The 17,613-nt window shown below is 46.6% G+C and overlaps 1 protein-coding gene across 1 annotated transcript in view; it reads left to right on the top strand.

The window, feature by feature from the left end:
• Positions 1-13,502, top strand: part of dnah2 (dynein, axonemal, heavy chain 2) — a 249,711-nt gene extending 236,209 nt beyond the window's left edge. Inside the window, 12 exon segments of the mRNA XM_031831350.1 lie at positions 1,833-2,000; positions 2,507-2,690; positions 3,082-3,272; positions 3,561-3,752; positions 4,071-4,255; positions 4,960-5,200; positions 5,323-5,474; positions 5,567-5,681; positions 10,727-10,903; positions 12,489-12,563; positions 12,746-12,896; positions 13,032-13,502. Of these exon segments, the coding sequence (XP_031687210.1) occupies positions 1,833-2,000; positions 2,507-2,690; positions 3,082-3,272; positions 3,561-3,752; positions 4,071-4,255; positions 4,960-5,200; positions 5,323-5,474; positions 5,567-5,681; positions 10,727-10,903; positions 12,489-12,563; positions 12,746-12,896; positions 13,032-13,186 (1,986 nt within the window). The 3' untranslated portion in view covers positions 13,187-13,502.
• The last annotated feature ends 4,111 nt before the right edge of the window (positions 13,503-17,613 follow it).

The following is a 17,613-nucleotide window of genomic DNA, read 5'->3' as shown; positions in this document are numbered from 1 at the left end:
GTTGAACTAGATAATTAACAAAAGTTAAATAAACAATTAAAAATGATCAGGAAACAATACTCTCACAAAATAAGACATTTCAAATGTCATATTATGTCTATATACTATGTCTATATACAAAATAAATAAACATAAGTATAGGTTGTATTTATAATGGTGTTTGTTCTTCACTGGTTGACCTTTTCTTGTGACAACAGGTCACAGATCTGCTGCTGTGATGCACACTGGTATTTCACCCAGTAGATATGGGAGCTTATCAAAATGTTGAGGATTTCTTTGTGGATCTGTGTAATCTGAGGGAAGTATGTGTCTCAAATATGGTCAAACATTTGGGAGGAGGTTAGGAAGTGCAGCTCAGTTTCCACCTCATTTTGTGGGCAGTGTGCACATAGCCTGTCTTCTCTTGAGAGCCAGGTCTGCCTACGGCGGTCTCTCTGAAAAGCAAGGCTTTGTTCACTGAGTCTCTCTTCTCTCCTCTCTCTCTCCGTGCTGAAGGACTATTGATGCCCATCACGTAGCAGTGTTGTGCCTCTGTCACTATCACTTGCTTTATGTCATCACGTTAATTAAATCACACAAAGTTCAGCTCAATATTAGTAGATTACATGATGGAACTTGGCTGCCACAATTTTCCTCCCGGCTTGCCATTAAATCTATTGTTTATTCTAAAACCCATTTGCCATTCATGCCATTGTGATTCATTGTGGTTTTAACACCGGGACTTTTAGTTGCGAAGTTTAGTTATCACTGGTGTTGCTGAAAACACCCAACCAACACTTTGTCTCTGTCTCCCCTTGTCACCTTCACCTTCCATCCTTCTTCTTCTTCAACCTCACTGTCTTTCTGTCTCCTCCCCCATCCCTCTCAATCTCTCTCTTCTCCCTCCCCGACTCTCTCTCTTCTCCCTCCCGACCTGTCTTTCCCTCCCGTCCTCCCTCCCTCCCTCCCTCCCTCCCTCCCTCCCTCCCCCTCCCTCCCTCTCTCTCTCTCTCTCTCTCTCTTCCTCCCCTCCCGACCTCTCTCTCTCTTCTCCCTCCCGACCTCCTCTCTTCTCCCTCCCGACCTCTCTCTCTCTCTTCTCCCTCCCAGACCTCTCTCTCGACCTCTCTCTCTTCTCCCTCCCGACCTCTCTCTCGACCTCTCTCTTCTCCCTCCCGACCTCTCTTTCTCCCTCGACCCCCTCTCTCTCTTCTCCTCCCGACCTCTCTCTTCCTCCCTCCCGACCTCTCTCTCTTCTCCCTCCCGACCTCTCTCTCTTCTCCCTCCCGACCTCTCTCTCTTCTCCCTCCGACCTCTCTCTCTTCCCTCCCGACCTCCTCTCTTCTCCCTCCCGACCTCTCTCTCGTCTCCCTCCCGACCTCTCTCTCTCTTCCCCTCCCGACCTCTCTCTCTTCTCCCTCCCGACCTCTCTCTCTCTTCTCCCTCCCGACCTCTCTCTCTTCTCCCTCCCGACCTCTCTCTCTTCTCCCTCCGACCTCTCTCTCTTCTCCCTCCCGACCTCTCTCTCTTCTCCCTCCCGACCTCTCTCTCTTCTCCCTCCCGACCTCTCTCTCTTCTCCCTCCCGACCTCTCTCTCTTCTCCCTCCCGACCTCTCTCTCTTCTCCCTCCCGACCTCTCTCTCTTCTCCCTCCCGACCTCTCTCGTCTTCTCCCTCCCGACCTCTCTCTCTTCTCCCCCTCCGACCTCTCTCTCTTCTCCCCCCCGACCTCTCTCTCTTCTCCCCCGACCTCTCTCTCTTCTCCCCCGTCCTCTCTCTCTTCTCCCCCCCCGACCTCTCTCTCTTCTCCCCCCCGACCTCTCTCTCTTCTCCCCCCCGACCTCTCTTTTTCCATCCACCCTCCCCACACCAGGTGAGTGGGAGAATGGTTGTAATGAACTCCAGAGGATGTTGATCGTGCGCTCGCTGCGGCAGGACCGTGTCGCCTTCTGCGTCGCCGCCTTCATCATCAACAACCTGGGATCACGTTTCGTGGAGCCGCCCGTACTCGACATGAAGGCTGTGAGTGTGTGTGTGTGTGCATATGTGTGTGTGTGCGCGCGCGCGTGTGTGTGACGAGACTGTGAGTGGCACTCAGAGGAGACTGTTTGATCCCCCCCCCCCCCCCCCCCCCCTGCTCTCTGTGTCACTGTCTCACTCCCACGCTGACACGTTCAGCCTCAATGACGGCTGAGGGATCTGGCACAAGATGGCTGCCAACCTGAGCCAAGATGGATCCCCTGCGTTGTGGAGGTGGTCCATTTTGAGATGGGTCATTCTGGCCTTCTGGAGTTATTCCTGACCACTTGACCTGAACAGGAAAAACATTTGTTCACAGTAATCCTCTATGTATTGATGTGAAAGCACTTGGTAAAAAAGTTTCACATTTGTCACAAACCCAATTGGGGGATGATACTTGCATCCAACTGCCATCAACTGTGACCATTAACAAGAACTGTACTAATACAATAGTAATTTCTCTCTTGGTCCTCCCCTGATCTCTGCCACTGTGTTGATGCTTCCCCCAGGTGGTGGAGGACTCGACCACTAAGACTCCCCTGATATTCGTGTTGTCTCCGGGGGTGGACCCTACAGGAGCCCTGCTACAGCTGGCTGAGGCCTCAGGGATGAACAGGAAATTCCATGCCCTCTCCCTGGGCCAGGGTCAAGCCCCCATTGCCACACGCATGATCAAAGAGGGAGTGAAGAGCGGTACGAATTTCCCTTTCTCTCTCTCTTCTCGGCGTCTGTTTCTCGTTCATTGTTGATAGTTACTTTGCTGAGTATTCATAGGACTCCTCTCTCTCTATCTCAATCTATATTTCCGCTCTCTATACACTGTTGTAACGATCTATATTTCCGCTCTCTCCCCCATGCCCTGTTTGTGGACTGCAGTGTCATTTGTTATGTTCTATCTGGCTGTCACTTCCTGTAGCTTGTTGTGATTTCAGCCACACCTCTCTATACTTGACCAAATGTCATCACCATACATCAGATTGTACTCGTAATACATCAGTACTGTTGTTTTTGGAAAAGTCGATTTTTAATATCGCTTCTCCTCCACTCTTTCCTCTATTCTCCCACTCCCACTCCCACTCCACAGGTCACTGGGTGTTCCTGGCTAACTGCCACCTGTGTCTGTCCTGGATGCCCCAGCTGGATAAGTTAGTGGAACAGCTGCAGGTGGAGGAGCCCCATCCTGACTTCAGACTGTGGCTCAGCTCCTCTCCTCACCCTGACTTCCCCATCGCTATCCTGCAGGCCGGCATCAAGATGACCACCGAACCGCCTCGGGTAGACAGAGAGAGGATATACACTACTGTACTCACACATACACACACACACACGCACACACACGCAGGCACACACTTTAAGAGAACACATCTAGATACATTTTCAGAATGATCTACTCTCTTTTGCCTTTGCCCCACTCAATTCTCTCTCTCCCTCCCTCCCCCTCCCCCTCTCTCTCCCCCTCTCCCTCTCCCCCTCCCCCTCCCTCTCTCCCCCTCTCCCCCTCTCCCTTCCTCTCTCCCTCTCTCCCTCTCTTTCCCTCCCTCCCTCCCTTCCTCCATCCCTCAGGGTGTGAAGTCCAATATGAAACGCCTGTACCAGCTGGTGACAGAGGGTCAGTTCACACGCTGTGCCCGGCCTGTGCTCTACAGGAAGCTGCTCTTCGCTCTCTGTTTCTTCCACAGCATCCTCCTAGAGAGGAAGAAGTTCCTACAGCTGGGCTGGAACATTATCTACGGCTTCAACGACTCTGACTTCGAGGTAAGTCACACACACAAAAATGGCTTCCAGTCGTAGTCTTAAAACTATCCACAACTTGGCTCTTTCTACTTGGTAAAAATAGTCAATTAGGAGAGGGGAATGTCAGGTATTTCTGAGTCTGATATGGATTGTGAAGATTTGATGATGAAGAATGCTTGAATACGGTGACAGAATTTTTCACCTACTCCTTTCCCTTGTAAGACAATGAAGACTAACAAAATGCTGACCACTCTACATCCTGTTGCGTGAGACCAAAAGCAGTGTATAAATCACCCCCTAGGGGTGCTAACAGCAGGCGTGTCCTCATCCCTCCTCCAGGTTAGTGAGAGTCTGATGAGTCTGTATTTAGATGAGTACGAGGAGATCCCCTGGGACGCCCTCAAGTACCTGATCGCTGGGGTCAACTACGGTGGTCACGTGACTGACGACTTTGACAGACGCCTGCTCACCACGTACATCAACGACTACTTCTGTGAGGCCGCCGTCGCCGCGCCATTCTTCAAGTGAGGATGACACGCGCGTACAAGCACACACAGCGATACACACACACACACACACACACAAACGACTGTCTCTTTCACTCTCTCTCTCCTCAAACACACATAAAGATCTAGTCATGGCAGAGCTTACTGCGGCTGCTGTCTGGTTACAGGTACTCATAAAGACTGAGGACCGTGAGCACCACCATGTGGCCAGCGTTGATATTACAGTCACTCTGAGGAGTCCAGCCCTGTTGCTGCTTATTCCTGCCTATCCAGTACTTTCTAAGGGTCAATTTGGGATTGGACAACAATGTTGTACTGTAATACTTTCCTCTCCTCTCTGTCTACCTACTACATCCCCCGGGACGGGCCCTAGTCCTCCTACAGGGTTATGTAGTGTTAACAGTCTCTTCTCCCCTCTATCTAGACTCTCCTCTCTGTCTACCTACTACATCCCCCGGGACGGGCCCTAGTCCTCCTACAGGGTTATGTAGTGTTAACAGTCTCTTCTCCCCTCTATCTAGACTCTCCTCTCTGTCTACCTACTACATCCCCTGGGACGGGCCCTAGTCCTCCTACAGGGTTATGTAGTGTTAACAGTCTCTTCTTCCCTCTATCTAGACTCTCCTCTCTCTCTTCCTACTACATCCCCCGGGACGGGCCCTAGTCCTCCTACAGGGTTAGGGGTTATGTAGAGTTAACAGTCTCTTCTCCCCTCTCTCTAGACTCTCCTCTCTCTCTACCTACTACATCCCCCGGGACGGGCCCCAGTCCTCCTACAGGGAGTACATAAGCCTCCTCCCAGCCACGGAGCACCCCGAGGTGTTCGGCCAGCACCCCAACGCCGACATCGCCTCCCAGATTGCTGAGACCAGGACCTTGTTTGACACCCTGCTCTCCCTGCAGCCCCAGGTCACTAGTGGAGCTACTGCCGGAGCAGCTGCCGGGCCCACCAGAGAGAATAAGGTGAGTGGGATGGGTGGGGGGGGTTAGAGTTAGAGGCTGTGTCATGTGCATTTGTGTGTAGCTCTGTATTTTCTGCATATTCACTATCAGTAAGAGTTTCAGTCGCTCCCCTCTCTCTCCAGGTATTGGAGTTAGCAGCAGACGTGCTGCAGAAGATCCCAGGCCTGATAGACTATGAAGGGACCAGAGTCCTGCTGGCTGACGACCCCTCACCTCTCAACGTGGTCCTACTGCAGGAGATCCAGAGATACAATGCCCTGCTACACACCATCAGGTAGGACAGACAGAGGGGGGGGGGGGTGTAAAAACAGAGTACTGGATGGATAGTTTAACTGAGCGTGTGTACGTGTGTGTGTGTGTGTCTAGGTCGTCTCTGATAGAGCTGGAGAAGGGGATCAAGGGTCTGGTGGTGATGTCTAGCAGCCTGGAGGAAACATTCCACTGCATCTTCGATGCCCGCGTCCCCCCACTTTGGGTTAAGGTAGGACACACACAGACACATACATAACCACACACTCATGGATTGTTACAGGTCATAGACACACAAAAAACACACATTTACCATTTATCTCAAGGCATTTGATTCTGCTGTAGTAACTGCCCCAGTGGCAGCAACATCACTAGTATCTGCCCTTGTGCTATGGTGATTGCAACATCTACACATCATTCATGTAACCAGGCACCATTCTATTATGTGAGCACAGCGATATCAACAAATCTGTACATCCAGATCATGGTCAGAAAATCACTTTTAGCTGGAGGGAATGGCAGCCATTTTACGGGCTCTTGACCACTTGTGCTATTTTGTGTATTTTTTTGCACTGGTCTTAACTCTCGTTTCCTATGACCGAAAAGAGCTTCTGTTCATTAGAACAGCCATCACTAACCTCGATTTGGACTAGGACTTCTACTTCAATGAGTTGGAGGTGAATGACATATTGATTAACCTCAGACCAGGCCCTAATCCCTGTCACTCGAAGGTGAAGATGGCACTGTAGAGGCCGGCTCGGGCACCCTGATGTGACTACAGCGGCAAATTAATGAATCACCTCTACCCTCTGTTCTATTGGCGAATGTACAATGACTGGAGAATAAACTGGATGAGCCCCCTTCGGGACATTAGGAACTGTAATATACTATGCTTCTCGGAGTCATGGCTGAACAAGGACATGAATAATATACATCTAGCTGGTTTTTCTATGTATCGGCAGGACAGAACGGCAGAGTCCGGGAAGATCAGGGGGGTTGTGTGTGTCTCTTTATTAACAACAGCTGGTACATGATCTCTAGTATTAAGGAAGGCTCGAGGTTCTGCTCACCCGAGTTAGAATACCGCATGACAAGCAGTGGACCATACTATTTACCACGAGAGATCTGTATTTTTCAGAGCTGTCTATTTACCACACTCAACGAGCTGTATAGGGCCATAAGCAAACAAGAACATGCTCATCCAGAGGCGGCGCTCCTAGTGGCCAGTAATGTTAATGCAGGAAAACTGAAATCCGTTTTACTTCATTTCTACCAGCATGTCACCTGTGCAAATAGAGGAATTACAACTCTAGATCACCTTTACTACACACACAGAGACGCATACACATCTCTCTCTCGCCCTCCATTTGGTAAATAGGGCAATAGCTCTATCCTCCTGATTTCTGCTAACAAGCAAAAACTCAAACAGGAATTGCCAGCTCAATACAGAAGTGGTTCGATGAAGCGGATGCTAAGCTACAGGACTCTTTCGCTAGCACAGATTGGCATATGTTCTGGGATTCATCTGATGGCATTGAGGTGTTTACCACATCGGTCACCGGCTTCATTAATAAGTGCATCGACGACGTTGTCCCGACAGTGACAGTGACATACGTACATATCCCCAACCAGAAGCCATGGATTACAGACAACATCCGCACTGAGCTAAAGGCTATTTGGAAAGTATTCAGACCCTTGACTTTTTCCACATTTTTTTAGGTTACAGCCTTATTCTAAAAATTTATGAAATCGTTTTTTCCCCTCAACAATTCACACACAATACCCCATGATGACAAAGCAAAAACACGTTTTTAGATTTTCTTTTGCTAATTTATATATATATATTTTTTAAATCAATACCACATTTACATAAGTATTCAGACCCTTAACTCAGTACTTTGTTGAAGCACCTTTGGCAGTGATTACAGCCTCAAGTCTTCTTGGGTCTGACGCTACAAGCTTGGCACACCTGTATTTGGGGTGTTTCTCCCATTCTTCTCTGCAGATCCTCTCAAGCTCTGTCAGGTTGGATGGGGAGCGTCGCTGCACAGCTATTTTCAGGTCTCAGCAGAGATGTTCAATCGGGGTTCAAGTCAGGCCCCTGGCTGGGCCACTCGTCGTCATTCAGAGACTTGTCTCCAAGCCACTCGTGCATTGTCTTGGCTGTGTGCTTAGGGTTGTTGTCTTGTTGGAAGGTGAACAGTCGCCACAGTCTGAGGTCCTGAGGGCTCTGGAGCAGGTACTTTGCTCCATTCATCTTTGCCTCGATCCTGACTCCCAGTCCCTGCTGCTGAAAAATGGACCCACAGCGTGATGCTGCCACCACCATGCTTCATCGTAGGGATGGTGCCAGGTTTCCTCCAGCCGTGACACTTGACATTCAGGCCAAAGAGTTCAATCTAGGTTTCATCAGACCAGAGAATCTTGTTTCTCATGATCTGAGAGTCTTTAGTTATGTTTGGGCAAACCTCAAGCAGGCTGTCATGAGCCTTTTATTGAGGAGTGGCTTCCGTCTGGCCACTCTACCATAAAGGCCTGATTGGTGGAGTGCTGCAGAGATGGTTGTCCTTCTGGAAGGTTCTCCCATCTCCACAGAGGAACTCTAGAGCTCTGTCAGAGTGACCATTGGGTTCTTGGTCATCTCCCTGACCGAGGCCCTTCTCCCTCGATTGCTTGTTTGGCCAGGCGGTCAGCTCTAGGAAGAGTCTTGGTGGTTCCAAACTTCTTCCATTTAAGAATTATGGAGGTCACTGTGTTCTTGGGAACCTTTAATGCTGCAGAGATTTTTTGGTACACTTCTTCAGATCTGTGCCTCGACACAATCCTTTAATACATTTGCAAACATTTCTAAAAACCTATTTACCCCATTTTTTATGGGGTATTGTGTGTAGATTGCTGAGGAATTGTTATTATTTAATCCATTTTAGAATAAGTAACATAACAAAATGTGGAAGAAGTCAAGGGGTCTGAATACTTTCCGAAGGCACTGTATGTCCTGATTGCCTAGTGACTTTTACCCCTACACACATGTAGAATCTGTATTACTTCAATGACCTCAACTACCTCGTACCCCTGCACATTGACTCATCCTGGTACTCCTTGCGTATAGCCTCCTTATTGTTTTTACTGTCTTACTATTTCATTTTTTATTTTGCAAATATTGGTCTTACTTTTTAACTCTGCGTTGTTGGGAAGGGGCTCGTAAGTAAGCATTTCACTATAAAGTCTACACCTGTTGTATTCGGCACGTGACCAACAAAATGGGATTTCAATTTGACTTTACAGGAACGTTCTGCTGATCGATACAGTGAGGTTGAATTGATGACGTTACATATTCAGCCTTATACCTAACAACAAGACAACCCACAGACACTATCAAGGCAGAGCAGCAGCTGTTGATGGTACATAAGGTCCATTCCCTTATGTAGCATTTAATACCATACTTTCCCCAAAACACGCTTCCATGGTCAAATGAATGGTCAATTTGGGTAGTGGGGACATACCCACTGGGCACGGACGTCAATTCAATGTCTATTCCACGTTGGTTTAACGGAATTTCATTGAAATGATGTGGAAACAACGTTGATTCAACCAGTGTGGGCCCAGTGGGAAAGTCCAGTATCAGTGTGATTTATAGAAGAACATGGAGGCTGTCAGAAGCCATCTCGGCTATGTCAAAAGGAGCAATCTGATCGGACTGGAAAACGTCAGTGTGTGAGCCTGGGGCAGGAGAGGGGGGAAGGGACACACACATACTCACACATGCGCGCGCACACACACACAGATCCACGTTTTCTAGGACGAGCGAGGCAGCCTGGCCAAAATTAAAGCCATGAGTCTGAGGGAGCAGAAATATAATGACAGTCTGCCATGCCTGCCAGGGGTGAATGGAACATGGACGGAAGGAGAGAGAGCAAGAGAAGGAGGGGGGATAGTGTTCTAGAAGGGGTTGTTGTTCATCCCCGGAGAAGGGACAGGGAGAGAGAGAGGGGCAATCAATGAGAGAAAGAGCAGGGAGAGAGAGCTTGACAGACAGGGGGAAAAATAGTGAGGAAAGCAGAAGGAAGTAGGGGACTAGATATAGAGGGTAGAGTAATGAGGCAGTGGAGTTGAGAGAGAGAGAGACACAGCTGGAGCTGAAGCATTAATGGCCATCCTGTCCTCCTCTCATAAAGAGGGGGCCAGTAACAGGGTAGAGCAGGCCTCTTTCCCTCTCTCTCTCTGTCCCTTTCTCTCACTCTTTCTCTCTCTCCCTCTTTCTCGCACTCTTTTTCTCTCTCTCCTCTCTCTCGCTCTCCCTCTTTCTTTTCTCTCTCTCCCTCTGTCGCTCCCTCTGTCGCTCCCTCTGTCTCTCCCTCTCGCTCTCCCTCTCTGTCCCTTTCTCTCGCTCTCTCACTCTCTTTCTCCCTCTTTCTCGCACTCTTTTTCTCTCTCTCCCTCTTTCTTTTCTCTCTCTCTATCCCACTGTCTCTCCCTCTGTCTCTCCCTCTGTCTGTCTCTCTTTGTCTGGCTGTACTGTAATAGTCAGCACTGGGCTGGTTGGGCTTTAGGAAGGGAACTGGAGCAGAGACAGCAGGTTTACTCTACTTATTACACTGCAATTACCCCCCCAGCTTCCCCTCAGCCCCAGATACGGCATTGTGACTTTGTTTAGGCACCAAGTGTCCACCTGATGACCCAGTGGACCAGACACACACACAGGCAGACACGCACACCCACACACACACAGACACGCACACACCCACACACACACACACACACACACACACACAAGGGCGCACCCACATAAACATAAACTGCCCTCAATGACCCCTCTGAAGAGACACACACACACTCCTTTTTTCATCCGCCCCATCCTCTAACACGCAGTAGAATCTTTGGCAGACCACAGCGGTCTCACTGACTAGTGGAACGAGTTCTACACTGTTTTAATGAAGAATTGAACCTTAGGACATAATAACAGTTGGATTGTGTTTCCAGTCCAGTGTGTATGGGGGTCAGTCAGTAGAAAATGAGTGTTTCTTCCCAAATGGCACCCTAATTCCCTACCCTAGTGCACTACATATGCATAGGGTGCCATTTGGGAGGTAGTCTGTGCAGGCAGGATGATGGGTTAACACACCTTCAATAACAGAACACTGACTCACTGAGTACAGGCCTAGAGGAACCGAACACTACAGGTTCATATGATGCTGCTGGGACAGTTACTATAGCAGGACAGCATATACTATTGACGTTGCTGTGTGTCTCTGTCTCTTTCTTTGCCTGTCTCCTCAGGCCTACCCGTCTTTGAAGCCGCTGGCATCGTGGACCAGGGACCTGTGCCAGCGCGTGGAGCAGTTTGCCCGCTGGGCAGAGACGGCCCACCCCCCTACCCTCTTCTGGCTCTCTGGCTTCACCTTTCCCACTGGCTTCCTCACCGCTGTGTTACAGTCGTCCGCACGTCAGCACAGCGTGAGGCCACACACACATACTGAACCAGTCAAAAGTTTGGACACACCTACTCATTCAAGGGTTTTTCTTTATTTTTACTATTTTCTACATTGTAGAAAAATAGTGAAGACGTCAGAACTATTAAATAACACATATGGAATCATGTAGTAACCAAAAAAGTGTTAAACAGATCAACAAATATTTTAGATTCTTCAAAGTAGCCACCCTTTGCCTTGATGACAGCTTTGCACACTCTTGGCATTCTCTCAACCAGCTTCACCTGGAATGCTCTCTTGAAGGAGTTCCGACATGGAGGCAGGTAGACTAGTGGTTAGAGTGTTGGACTAGTAACCGAAAGGTTGCAAGATCGAATCCCCGAGCTGACAAGGTAAAAATCTGTCGATCTGCCCCTGACGAAGGCAGTTAACACACTGTTCCTAGGCCGTCATTGAAAATAAGAATTTGTTCTTAACTGACTTGCCTTGTAAAATTAAAATAAAAAACATATGCTGAGAAATTGTTGGCTGCTTTCCTTCACTCTGCGGTCCAACTCATCCCAAAGCATCTCAATTGGGTTGAGGTCAGGTGATTGTGGAAGCCAGGTCATCTGATGCAGCACTCCATCACTCTCTTTCTTGGTGAAATAACACCTGGAGGTGTATTGGGTCATTGTCTTGTTGAAAAACAAATGACACTCCTGACTAAGCGCAAACCAGATGGGATGACGTATCGCTGCAGAATGCTGTGGTAGCCATGCAGGTTAAGTGAGCCTTGAATTCAAAATAAATCACTGACAGTGTCACCATCACACCTCCTCTTTCATGCTTCACGGTGAGAACCACACATGCGGAGATCATCCGTTCACCTATTCTTCGTCTCACAAAGACACAGTGGTTGGAACCAAAAATCTAAAATTTGAACTTATCAGACCAAAGGACAGATTTCCACTGGTCTAATGTCCATTGCTTATTTTGCTTCTAAATTAATCACTGACAGTGTCACCAGCAAAGCACCATCACACCTCCTCCATGCTTCACGATGGGAACCAAGGCAAAGGGTGGCTACTTTGAAGAATCTCAAATATGAAACACTTTTTTGGTTACTACATGATTCCATATGTGTTATTTCATAGTTGATGTCTTCACTATTATTCTACAATGTAGAAAACAGTAAAAATATAGAAAAACCCTTGAATGAGTCGGTGTGTCCAAACTTTGGACTGGTACTGTTTATTTATACACACACACACACCAACACAAACACGTACACACACACCAACACAAACACGTACACACACACAGCACAGACCCCTTACTCTGCACACTCACCAAACACAACGACTGAGAAAACGTTCAAACTGTGTTCACAAACTAACCATAACTACTCTATACCGCACACCCTCGTAAACTGCTGCACAGGAATGGGTCGTGTTTGCCCACATAATAACTTTTCTAAGGATATGCAGTACCGCTGTCGGGATAATAAAGAGTACTTGAACTTCAACCATGCCAAGTTAACCTCTAAAGTAAAATGTTCACTTCGTCATGCGTTGAGGTCAATGGGAGACTTCATGAAAATCTGACTAACACTTATGTATTACCCACAGGTGTCAGTGGACACTCTATCCTGGGAGTTTATTGTTGCGACAGTGGATGACAACAACCTCCTTTTCCCACCCAAGGTGAGACACCTGTTTTCACTATAAATCAGTGTCCTTTTCTCCACAACTCTTTTCCCTCAATGTGTCTAGTTTAGAGCTCGGAATACTCTTCCTGGTCAGACCGCACGGTCAGAAGAAAACCCTAATCTATTGTAAGTCATGCAACTTTCTCCTTCTTCTTCCCTCTTTCCTCCCCTCCTCAGGACGGGGTGTTTATCCGGGGGCTGTATCTGGAAGGGGCTGGCTGGGACAAGAAGAACTCCTGTCTGGTGGAGGCTAAGCCAATGCAGCTGGTCTGCCCCATCCCCACCATCCACTTCAAACCTGTTGAGAACCGCAAGAAGATAGCCAAGAGTAAGACAAAAAAATAAAACATCTCTCTCCGTGTGTGTCTCTCTCTCTCTCTCTCTCTCTCTCTCTCTCTGTGTCTCTCTCTCTTTCTGCCAAGTGACTGATGTAATGTCTGTGTGTGTGTGTGTGTGTGTCTAGGTATGTACTTGTGTCCATGCTACTACTTCCCAGTGCGTTCGGGTGATGGGGGAAGACCCTCCTTTGTGGTGGGGGTGGACCTGAAGTCTGGAGCTGTGCCTTTTGACCACTGGATCAAAAGAGGAACCGCTCTGCTCATGAGTCTAGACAACTAAGTGGCTACACACACACACAGTATACACAACCTTCATGCACATCTCGGAATCACACTGTATTAATGAATACAATAATCTTAAGTAAAACACAAACATTCTCCACCACATGCCTTTTGAATAGTCATTTGAATATTTTGTATGTTAATTTGCATCATTCTTGTTATTTATGTCAGGGTATTATTTGTTTAAATATATTCAAATTTCTCCCAAAAAATTACTGAAATGATAGTACTTTATTCTAATATTTTTTAATAATTAGAATAAAATATGAATTAATTAACTGATTTTGCAAATAAAATAAATGTTGATTTACTCTTTGGGGTATGACTGATATGGTTGTATCAAGGACTCCCACATTGCTCTATTTTCAACTCCTCATGATTCACTTCCTAATACAGCACTACATCACTCTTTCCACTGTGACCCCTTTTAACCTGCTGAAAGAGCTCTCCACAATACATTAAAGGCACACACACGCACACACAGAGACAGGACACAGACATTACATCACACACACACTTGAATAAATAGACCATCTCTTCATTGTAATTATTCTCTGGTAATTATTCAGACACACAGACAGACTAGATGTATTATCCACAGTAGAACCTTGTACCCCTTTTTTTGTGATCAAGTTTTTATACTTTTTTGGTTGACAGGACAGAAAAACCCAAACCACATACACACATTTATCTCCGACTTCCCTTCCCACCTACAGGACCTGCTTATCTGAGTGCATACAGTGCCTTCGGGAAAGTATTCAGACCCCTTGACTTTTTCCACATTTTGTTACGTTACAGGCTTATTCTAAAATGTATATATTTTTTCAATGTATCAGCAATCTACAATCTGTATCAGCAATCTACACACAATACTCCATAATGATGAAGCTAAAAACAGGTTTTTAGCCATTTTTTCAAATTTATAAAAAATCCAAAACAGAATTACATTATTTACATAAGTATTCAGACCCTTCGCTAATGAGACTTGAAATTGAGCTCAGATGCATCCTGTTTCGATTTTATTTATTTTATTTAACATTTAGGCCATTGGTCATCCTTGAGATGTTTCTACAACTTGATTGGAGTCCACTTGTGGTAAATTCAATTGATTGGTCATGATTTGGAAAGGCACACACCTGTCTATATAAGATCCCACAGTTGACAGTGCATGTCAGAGCAAACACCAAGCCATGAGGTCAAAGGAATTGTCCATAGAGCTCCGAGACAGGATTGTGTCAAGGCACAGATCTGAGGAAGGGTACCAAACAATGTCTGCAGCATTGAAGGTCCCCAAGAACACAGTGGCCTCCATCATTCTTAAATGGATGAAGTTTGGAAACACCAAGACTCTTCCTAGAGCTGGCCGCCTGGCCAATTTGAGCAATCGGGGGAGAAGGGTCTTGGTCAGGGAGGGGAGGGGAGGGGACCAAGAACCCAATGTTCACTCTGACAGAGCTCTATAGTTCATCTGTGGGGATGGGAGAACCTTCCAGAAGGACAACCATTTCTGCAGCAAATAAAAGGCAATAAAAGGCACATAAGTTGTGCTTGGAGTTTGCCAAAATGCACCTAAAGGACTCTGACCATGAGAAACAAGATCATCTGCTCTGATGAAACCAAGATTGAACTCTTTGGCTTGAATGAAATCTGAAATCTGGCACCATCCCTATGGTGAAGCATGGTGGTGGCAGCATCATGCTGTGGGGATGTTTTTCAGAGGCAGGGACTGGGAGACTAGTCAGGATCGAGGCAAAGATGAACGGAGCAAAGTACAGAGACATCCTTGATGAAAACCTGCTCCAGAGCGCTCAGGACCTCCGACTGGGGGCGAAGGTTCACCTTCCAACAGGACACACAGCCAAGACAATGCAGGAGTGGCTTCGGGACAAGCCTCTGATTGTGCTTGAGTGACCCAGCCAGAGCCTGACTTGAACCCGATCTAACATCTCTGGAGAAACCTGAAAATAGCTGTGCAGCGACGCTCCCCATCCAACTTGACAGAGCTTGAGAGGATCTGCAGAGAAGAATGGGAAAAACACCCCAAATACAGAAGACTTGAGGCTGTAACACCCCAAGAAGACTTGAGGCTGTAATCGCTGCCAAAAGTGCTTCAACAAAGTACCGAGTTAAGGGTCGGAATACTTATGTAAATGTAATATTTCATTATTTATTTTTATAAATTATTTTTTGCTTTGTCATTATGGGGTATTGTGTGTAGATTGATGGGGGAGAACAAATGAATCCATTTTAGAATAAGGCTGCAACTTAACAAAATGTGGAAAAGGTCAAGGGCTCTGAATACTTTCCGAAGGCACTGTATATCAAAGAAGTGATTTTAAACTGCCAAGGGTTGTAGTCCATATTAACATTGTCTGACTTTGCGCCATGCATTCAAGAGATTGGTCATTCAAGTTGAGCTATGACCAGGAATGAGGAAATTCATTGCTGGTGTGGCAGAGTGTGTGGGGCTTGCCATCGTATCGTAAGGCAACCATTTTCTTGGCTGCTATTAGTCTGGCAAGCCAACTCCTTCTATGCCTGTATGTTAAGTTAAGTGAAGACTCATCATTAAGCAGTAGCACGTTGCAAAGACATGGAATGCGTTTGGACAAAATGCTTGATAATGATGAAGCCACTGATTGCCAAAAGAGCACTCCCAGACTGTATGAATGAATGTGCCATGAGAACTCTGGGTGCTTGAACTCCTTGATCTTCCTTAGTGACATCTGGATGTGAATGTCTCTGTGTGTTACTGTGTCTTCTGTGTGAAATGTTGTTTACCTGGGCAGGGGTTTTCTGCCATTGAAATCCATTATATGTCCATTACATACAGTGGGGCAAAAAGTATTTAGTCAGCCACCAATTGTGCAAGTTCTCCCACTTAAAAAGATGAGAGGCCTGTAAATTTCATCATAGGTACACTTCAACTATGACAGACAAAATTAGAAAAAAAATCCAGGAAATCACATAGTAGGATTTTTAATGAATTTATTTGCAAATTATGGTGGAAAATAAGTATTTGGTCAATAACAAAAGTTTATCTCGATACTTATATACCCTTTGTCTGGACTTCACAAGGTTTTCACACACTGTTGCTAGTATTTTGGCCCATTCCTCCATGCAGTTCTCCTCTAGAGCAGTGATGTTTTGGGGCTGTTGCTGGGCAACACGGACTTTCAACTCCCTCCAAAGATTTTCTATGGGGATGAGATCTGGAGACTGGCTAGGCCACTCCAGGACCTTGAAATGCTTCTTACGAAGCCACTCCTTCGTTGCCCGGGCGGTGTGTTTGGGATCATTGTCATGCTGAAACACCCAGCCACGTTTCATCTTCAATGCCCTTGCTGATGGAAGGAGGTTTTCACTCAAAATTTCACGATACATGGCCCCATTCATTCTTTCCTTTACACGGATCAGTCGTCCTGGTCCCTTTGCAGAAAAACAGCCCCAAAGCATGATGTTTCCACCCCCATGCTTCACAGTAGGTATGGTGTTCTTTGGATGCAACTCAGCATTCTTTGTCCTCCAAACACGACGAGTTGAGTTTTTACCCAAAAGTTATATTTTGGTTTCATCTGACCATATGACATTCTCCCAATCTTCTTCTGGATCATCCAAATGCTCTCTAGCAAACTTCAGACGGGCCTGGACATGTACTGGCTTAATCAGGGGGACACGTCTGGCACTGCAGGATTTGAGTCCCTGGCGGCGTAGTGTGTTACTGATGGTAGGCTTTGTTACTTTGGTACCAGCTCTCTGCAGGTCATTCACTAGGTCCCCCCGTGTGGTTCTGGGATTTTTGCTCACCATTCTTGTGATCATTTTGACCCCACGGGGTGAGATCTTACGTGGAGCCCCAGATCGAGGGAGATTATCAGTGGTCTCGTATGTCTTCCATTTCCTAATAATTGCTCCCACAGTTGATTTCTTCAAACCAAGCTGCTTACCTATTGCAGATTCAGTCTTCCTAGCCTGGTGCAGGTCTACAATTTTGTTTCTGGTGTCCTTTGACAGCTCTTTGGTCTTGGCTATAGTAGAGTTTGGAGTGTGACTGTTTGAGGTTGTGGACAGGTGTCTTTTATACTGATAACAAGTTCAAACAGGTGCCATTAATACCGGTAACGAGTGGAGGACAGAGGAGCCTCTTAAAGAAGAGGTTACAGGTCTGTGAGAGCCAGAAATGTTGCTTGTTTGTAGGTGACTAAATACTTATTTTCCACCATAATTTGCAAATAAATTCATAAAAAATCCTACAATGTGATTTTCTGGATTTTTTTTCTCATTTTGTCTGTCATAGTTGAAGTGTACCTATGAGAGGCCTGTAATTTTCATCATCTTTTTAAGTGGGAAACTTGCACAATTGGTGGCTGACCAAATATTTTTTTCCCCACTGTATATATACACTGCTCCAAAAAAATAAAGGGA

Source organism: Oncorhynchus kisutch, linkage group LG9 (assembly GCF_002021735.2).
Source record: "Oncorhynchus kisutch isolate 150728-3 linkage group LG9, Okis_V2, whole genome shotgun sequence".
NCBI classification, from domain to species: domain Eukaryota; kingdom Metazoa; phylum Chordata; class Actinopteri; order Salmoniformes; family Salmonidae; genus Oncorhynchus; species Oncorhynchus kisutch.
This window is presented reverse-complemented; position numbering and strand designations above follow the sequence as displayed.